The 7,883-nt window shown below is 49.8% G+C and overlaps 1 protein-coding gene across 1 annotated transcript in view; it reads left to right on the forward strand.

Annotated features, from left to right (window-relative positions):
• Positions 1-7,883, forward strand: part of ATXN7L3 (ataxin 7 like 3) — a 24,245-nt gene that overhangs the window by 4,671 nt on the left and 11,691 nt on the right. Inside the window, exons 3-4 of the mRNA XM_015417463.1 lie at positions 312-343; positions 2,955-3,023. Of these exons, the coding sequence (XP_015272949.1) occupies positions 312-343; positions 2,955-3,023 (101 nt within the window). The remainder of the gene's footprint in view (positions 1-311; positions 344-2,954; positions 3,024-7,883) is intronic.

Here is a 7,883-nt window from a genome sequence, read left to right on the forward strand (position 1 = left end):
GTTTGCAAAGCCCCCAGTGCTGCTATGGGAGCGAGGAGTACTTTTAAGAGTGCACTGGACACAATGTGTGCGCGTGCAGCATTTAGGTTTTCCTGATGCACAATTTAGAGGCAGTCCTGCTGGTTGCTTGGTAGACCAATGGCCGCATGAGAACTAAGCAGGGTCGCCTTTGAAAGCAATCACACACGCCAGGGTCCTGGTCGTCCTGGTCTGTGGATTTGGGCATGAAGTTGGTTGCAGGGTGGGGGCAGTGCGTAGAGTTTCTGACTCGCATCTTCTTTGTCTCTCTCTCCCCCATCCCACACAATTAGGGGAGCTGAGTGGGAACTTGGACCCGTTTAAGGTGAGTTGATTCAGGGCTGTGGCTTCCGGAGTCCTCTCATCATCTGTGCTTATTTTTGTCGCTGTGCATGCGCAACTGGGGTCTAAGCAGAATTTCAAGGGCCAGGGCACATGTGCTTATTTTCATAGCTATGCGTGAGCCACTGGGGGTCTAAGCAGGATTTCATGGTATTATCCTTTTAAGGCCCTATGCGGCCAGGGACCAGCGTACGTGCGGGACTGTCTCTCCCCGTATGTGGTCTGAAGAGCCTTGCGCTCTTCAGACCAGCACCGTCTAGTCGTCCTCGGCCCAAAAGATGTCTGCCTTGCCTCAACCAGGGTCAGGGCCAGCCCCGTAGCTAGAGAATTCTTTGGCCTCGGGGGGCCTGCCAGCTAATTAAATGAAAGTACAGTGCAGGGGGTTAGAGCACTTTGGGGGCACCCCAAGGGAGGGGGCCCAGAAGAAACACTAGGGGGCCAGGCCCCACGGGCCCCATGTTAGCTACGGACCAGGTCAGGGCCTTTTCAGCCTTGGCCTGGCTGAACATGCTCCGGAGGGAGATCAGGGTCCCGCGGGAACTGTTGCAGTTCCACAGGGCCTGTAAAACGGAGCTGTTCCACCAGGCCTTTGGTCGAGCCGGCGGGCATCAAAGAACATTGGCCTCCCCTGCCTCAAGTGCTCCCTGGCACTGTTTACATCATGGGTGCCAGGAGTGGCTGACAGATTCGAATAGCGCGATCCTCCGCCCTTGTTCCCGCCCTCCCCCAGCATGAGCTCAGCATATGGTGAACTCAAACGAACCGCTGAACTGCTGCTCGGTATTTTGAACTGGTATTTATTTATTTGGTTCAATCTCTATCCCACCCTTCCTGCAAGCGGGCTCAGGGCAGGTTACAGCATTAACATAAAACTATTTATTTGGCCACCCAATGAGAAGGGAGCCCTCACTGGAGAAGAAGACTCTGATCCTGGGATAGATTGAAGGTCAAAGAAGAAGGGGACGGCAAAGGATGAGATGGTTCGACAGTGTCATAGATGCAACGAACATGAAGTTGAGCAAACTTCAGAGGACAGCGGAAGACAGGAGGGCCTGTGACTAAGTAGTGAGATACCAATACAAGCTTGGAAGGAACACTGAGATCTGGCTGGAGTGAAAAACAAATAAAATGGGTTACAAGAAATAATACACATGTTCAATTGGAGAAGTAACAACTCTCAAGCTATCCAATAATAGCAAGGACTCAATATGCAATACTAGGCCCCTCGTAAATGACTTCCAGCACCCAAATTTGAAACAAGTTCAAGAAGGGAAGCAAGAAGTCAGAAAAAAGAATGAAAAAATAAGGCAAGAAAAAGATCATAGCTACAAGTCCTGAAATCCTTTGCTATTGAGGCAGGGCCCAAGTGGCTGTTAGCAAGTAATCCAAATATGAAAAAAGAAGCAGAGTTACCTGTCATTTCCCCAGAAAGCATTTTCCCAGGAGCACCTTCTTTGGTGGGCCATAACTTGGAGCCTGTAAATTCAATCCTCACCAAACTTGGAGGGCAGGTAGAAGAGAGCAAGCTGGAGATCCCCTGTGAGTTTATTTATTATTTATTTATTCCTCTAATTTGTACCCCTGCCCTCCCCACCAAAGCAGACTAGCTTTCAGACAATAGGTTAAAATAGTTAAAACTCCCTATTTAAATAAAATCACAAACAGTACAGAGTAAAACATATCATAGGGTGCTAGTATAATACGTAGCCGGTGGCGGCGTTCACGGCATCCATGTGCTCAGCTACCACTGTCATCTGGGTTTTGTCAGGATATTGATCATATTTGTGAGTTGGCGTTGGTGTTGGGGCCAGGGCCTGGTCGTTGGAAGGGTGGCGCCCGAATCGGAAGCCCGGTGGAAGAGCTCCGTTTCGCAGGCCCTGCGGGAGATTATTAAGATTAAAACTCTGAATTTAACCCTTAAGGGGTGGCGATCAGACTCCCTCCCAGCTATTACAGTGGTGCCCTGCAATGCTCCCTCTAAGCTGTGGAGTCTTGTGAGCAAAAATTCTACTTTGTGAGCTACTGGCATTAAAGTAGTGAGCCAGCAATTTGGCTGCTGCATACACTAGTTTGCTCTGGAGCCCCTCCTTCCTGAGCTAAGACAAAAAGGTGTGAGCCGGAGGCTAAAAAACTGTGAGCTAGCTCACACTAACTCAGCTTAGAGGGAACACTGGTGCCCTGGTGTCAGACAATTAAAGGCAGAAGAGGCTAGATCCCGTAAGGGATTCCAGACTATGAATACCCTCCCTTGGGTAAACGAAGGTGGCTATCGTTCTGTCCTCGAAAACTGAAGACCCCAGGGTACAGCTGGTAACAGAGAGGTAACAAGATGGTAACATAACGTTATTTTCTATCAACTGATGTTTTGATTGTACTGATGTTAAATAAGATGGTTTGATCGATGTGAGCTGCCCTGGGCCTGCTTGTGGGGCAGGGCAGGATAGGACTCTCAAAGATAAATGAACAAAGGGCCCTGGGGCACCTGCCCAGTCTGGGTCGCCTGCTGTGCTTGGAGATGGAGAACACTGGCTATCCGTTACGCACACCCTAAAGTCTCTCTCTCACTCTCTCTCTCTCTCTGTTCTCCTCTGTAGTACAACAACTCTGCCGGAGTCAATTATGAAACCCTGGGCCCCGAGGAGCTCCGCACGTTGCTCACCACCGTGAGTCTCTTGCACTAAATTTCCTTCTCCCTGCTGCTGTGCTCTACTGTCTCCTGCCGTAGGCAGCAGCGGCCGTCTGCTTGCAACCAGAGGCTTTCCTTGAAAAATTGCCCCAGACTGGGAGTTCCTATCTATACCTTGTGGCTAATAGCCACTGATGGACCTCTGCTCCATATGTTGATCCAATTCCCTCTTGAAGACATCCATGCTTGTATCCCCCACCACATAAGAACATAAGAGAAGCCAGTGTTGGACCAGGCCAATGGCCCATCCAGTCCAACACACAGTGGCCAAAAACACCAGGTGCCATCAGGAGGTCCAGCAGTGGGGCCAGGACACTAGAAGACCTCCCACTGTTGCCCCCCCCCAAGCACCAAGAAGACAGAGCATCGCGTGCTTCGTCTGCCTCCCGCTCGCTCACCTTTCTCCTACCCAGGGAGAGGCATACAAATGGCAGCCCCCTTGTGCTGTCACTGCTCCACACACACCATGTACAATATTGACTGCTTACGGATCCCTCTTGTCTGGAGATCAGTTGTAGTGGGGGAGGAGCATAAGGGGGGGGGTCCCAATCAATGTTCCCTCTAAGCTGTAGAGTCTTGTGAGCAAAAATTCTACTTTGTGAGCATTAAAGTTGTGAGCGAGCTATTTGGCTACTGCATAAATTAGTTTGCTCTGGAGCCATCCTTCCTGAGCGGAGACAAAAGTGTGTGAGCCGGAGGCTAAAAAACTGTGAGCTAGCTCACACTAACTCAGGTTAGAGGGAACACTGGTCCCAATGCACTCTGTGCCCCCAAAACCTGGATCCAAAACACCCCCCAACCAATGTTCCCTCTAATCTGTGGAGTCCTGTGAGCAAAAATTCAGCTTTGTGAGCTACTGGCATTAAAGTTGTGAGCAAGCGATTTGGCTACTGCATACACTAGTTTGCTCTGGAGCCCTCCTTCCTGAGCCAAGACAAAAATGTGTGAGTCGCAGGCTAAAAAACTGAGAGCTAGCTCACTCTAAATCAGCTTAGAGGGAACACTGCCCCCAACCACTTTATCCCAATGAGTTTATGAGTAACCAAGAAGAAGAAGAGATTGGATTTATACCCCGCCCTTCACTACCCAAAGGTGTCTCAGAGCAGCTTACAAACTCCTTTCCCTTCCCCTCCCCACAAGGTGGGGTAGGTGGGGCTGAGAGAGCTCTTGACAGATACTGCTCTTTTTCCAAGAACAGCTCTTGTCAGAACTACAGCTTGCCCAAGGTCATCCAACCACTACACCAAACTGGTGTAATTAGCAAGCAGTACATATTGTACATGGTGTTACTTTGTGACTTCTAATCCTGCCACACTGTGTGTTCCTGGTTTTGCCTGTTATCCCAATGAGGTGACATTTGAAAGTCAGTGGACGTGAGGGCGACGGCCACATGGTTTATTATTCATTGACTGGCTTCATTTATGCTCCACCTTTCTCCCCAGTGGGGGGAGAACGGCTTACGTCATTTCCCTCTCCTCCCTTTTACCCTCGCAGCAACCCTGCAAGGTAGGTCAGGCTGAGAAGCCGTGGCTCTGTGGTGGAGAACGGGCTTGCTTTGCAGAAGGCCCCAGGTTTCGTTCCTGGCATCTCCAGGTGAACAGACCAGGTATCCTGGAGAGCCCCTGCCAGTCTGAGTAGGTAGTGCTGAACTCGATGGGCCGAGGGTCTGATTCAGTGTCGGGCAGTTTCATGTGTCCATGAGTGTGTACGACGAGCCCAAGGTCGTGCCGCAGGCTTCCACGGCAGACTGTGGGCGTTCGAACCTCCGCCTCTCCCACATCCCAGTCCAACATTCTAATGACGACACCGTGCTGGCTGAATTTAACCACAGTTGTTCGCTGACTTCAGAATTCCAGTGTTCTTAAAAGCAACCTTGATATTCAGCTGCCCCAGTGACATCATACTGGCTCTACCAACAACTGGGGCTGTTGTTGCCTGATAAGGCCCTTCAAGGCCTGGGATGCTGGTATCTGCGAGACCCAGACTCCGCTCCCAGTATGCTCCAGTACGGCAGCTCCATTTCTCTCTTCCGAAGCCTGCTTCAGGGGCCAACGTTTAGCAGATCTGCTCATCCACTGGCTGAACCAGAGCGTCTTCTGCGGTGGTGTCAGAACGTCGCTGCACCTGGTGCGGGTTGGGGCGGCGGGGAGGTTCCAGGTTGAGGGGAAAGTCGAATGTAGCAAGGCGGCACCTCAGACACCCCAGTTTGGTGTCGCGGTTCAGTGCGCGGACTCTAATCTGGGAGAACCGGGTTTGATTCCCCACTCCTCCACTTGTACCTGCTGAATGACCTTGGGCAAGCTGTAGTTCTGTCAGAGATGTTCTTGAAAAAGAGCAGTTTCTCTCAGAGCTCTCTCAGCCCCACCTCCCTCACAGGGTGTCTGTTGTGGGGAGGGGAAGGGAAAGGAGTTTGTAAGCCGCTCTGAGACACCTTTGGGTAGTGAAGGGCGGGGTACAAATCCAATCTCCTCTTCTTCTTTTACCTCACAGGGTGTCTGTGGTGGGGAGGGGAAGGGAAAGGAATTTGGAAGCCGCTCTGAGACACCTTTGGGTAGTGAAGGGCGGGGTAGAAATCCAGTCTCCTCTTCTTCTTTTACCTCACAGGGTGTCTGTGGTGGGGAGGGGAAGGGAAAGGAATTTGGAAGCCGCTCTGAGACACCTTTGGGTAGTGAAGGGCGGGGTAGAAATCCAGTCTCCTCTTCTTCTTTTACCTCACAGGGTCTCTGTTGTGGGGAGGGGAAGGGAAAGGAGTTTGGAAGCCGCTCTGAGACTCCCTTGGGTAGTGAAGGGCGGGGTAGAAATCCAGTCTCCTCCTCCTCCTCCTCCTCTCCACCCCATAGAGAAGGTTACTGTGCACCTCTCATCTCGGAAGCCTTTCCCCTCTTTGAGTGCGTACGAGTGGATAGGGCTGCCGCCCGCAGCTCCCTCCTTGCTCCCCGACTCATAGGGTACTGGCAATCCTCTCTGGTTATCGCCTTTCCGTTCTTTATTGTCTCCCTTCCCCCCTGGCCCGCCCCGCCGCCCAGGTCTTAAAGCAACCGAGCCATCGGGTTACAGCTAACTCTAGTGGAAGAGCCCCGGGCAGGACAGGAAGGGAGGATCCCGGGTCCCTCGGGGAATCCTCATAATGGCTCATTCGTGGGTTGACGCCGGAAGGTGGGTGTACCTGGGACCTCTCCCCAGCTGCCTCCATGTGGGACTTGTCGGCCTCTTCTTTGTCCTGGCCGTCCCTGATGGACAGAGGGTCTCCCCCAGAACCCGAGGTTGGCGGGGGGGGGGAGTCAGGAAGGGACAGGTGGTTCCTGTCTTGTGGAACGGCCTTCCTCAGTGTGTCAAGACTGTACCACGGTTATTAATGTTCCAGTGCCACCCTGAGGAGGAGTTACTCTTTCCAGACGAATACCTTTCTGGGGCTAAGATGGATGGCCTTCAACTCTCTGAAACAGTTCTTAAATCTATTTGTGGTTTTTAGGCTTATCTGATAGGTACATTAAAGTGATATGGTAAACCCATCCGGGAGGAGAAACCAGCAAACCCTAGAAGTTTTGGCATTGCAGTTACCCTGGAGCAGAGCGCATTGGGCACTTGCAGCCAAAGCCTATCTAGAACTCACCTGCTGTGTGTTGCCAGCTTACTCTGTATGTCGCCCCAGTTGTGGGGTCAGCGTTGCACACAACAAAGGAATAGCGAAGGAGGCGGCAGTGGCTTAAGCCAAGGCTTTGTTGAATTACGTTTCAAAGCATAGGGAAGGGCTGATCAGAGTGCTTTGGCTGGAGGCACCAGTGTGCCTGGTTGTAGGCAAATGTGCTGATGCTCCAGTGATAGTGTTGCTTACTGACCTAAATAACATTGGCTTTCTAATCTTTTCTGTCTGGGTCTCTTGAGATTTTCTTGCTCTTTCCAGTAGGGGCTCTTCTGCATTCGCATTTTCATCACTTGTGTGTCCCTGTTGTTTTGGGGAAATTTTGAAGCTCGGAAAACCCCCCGGCTTTTTTCCAGTTTTTTTTCGGGAGGAAACGGAAATTTTCGAAAAAATTGGAAAAAAATGCTACATTAGCATTTCTTTTGTCTTTTCCAGATTGAAAGTAATTCTGTTAGTTTAGGAACATAAAATATGACTATGGACATTTTTACTTGGCATGAAATGATCACAACTAGCCTATTAAAAATATAGTGCATCCAAACAATTATTACAAACAGGATACCCACCCACATGCAAAAACAAAACTGAAACCTCTTTCTTTTCTTGTGACAATAGCACCTCCTAAAGGAAGAAATGCGTTCTTGCATTGGAGAGTTCAGTTTGTAACCTAGGACTTGCTTGTCCTCAGTGCACAGAAATTAGATCAATCTGATACCATATATATATATATATTAGAAATGATTTGGAAAATATTTGAACACCTTGTCTTAAAATATTTTATTCATCATGTTAAAATAAAACATTCCATAATCACTTTTTCCCCTTTTCTTTTTTCAATTTTTCCAATTTTTCGGGAAAAAACCAAAAAAGGCTTCAAGAAAAAACCGGGGGAAAAACGTTTTTTCCACCGAGTTTTTCCGGTTTTTTTCTGGGCCTTCACATCTCTACATGGGACCTCACTGGCTCACTGTTGAATCTCTTCAATCACGTTTCCAGACTTTCTTAATGAATTAAAACCTGAGGTACACTTCTCTGCTGCACCCAGCAAGTTTTATTTTCAAAGTGCACGTGGATAAGAATTAGAACCAGGAAAGCAGTCTCACCAATGGCGGTGCCACTTGAATGGAAGGAGACTTGCTGGATGTAGGAACTCGTGTCCCTGATATGTGTGTGTGCAATAGTGGGTGGTTAGTT

Source organism: Gekko japonicus, unplaced genomic scaffold, assembly GCF_001447785.1.
Source record: "Gekko japonicus isolate JY-2015 unplaced genomic scaffold, Gekko_japonicus_V1.1 scaffold4295, whole genome shotgun sequence".
Lineage (NCBI taxonomy): Eukaryota > Metazoa > Chordata > Lepidosauria > Squamata > Gekkonidae > Gekko > Gekko japonicus.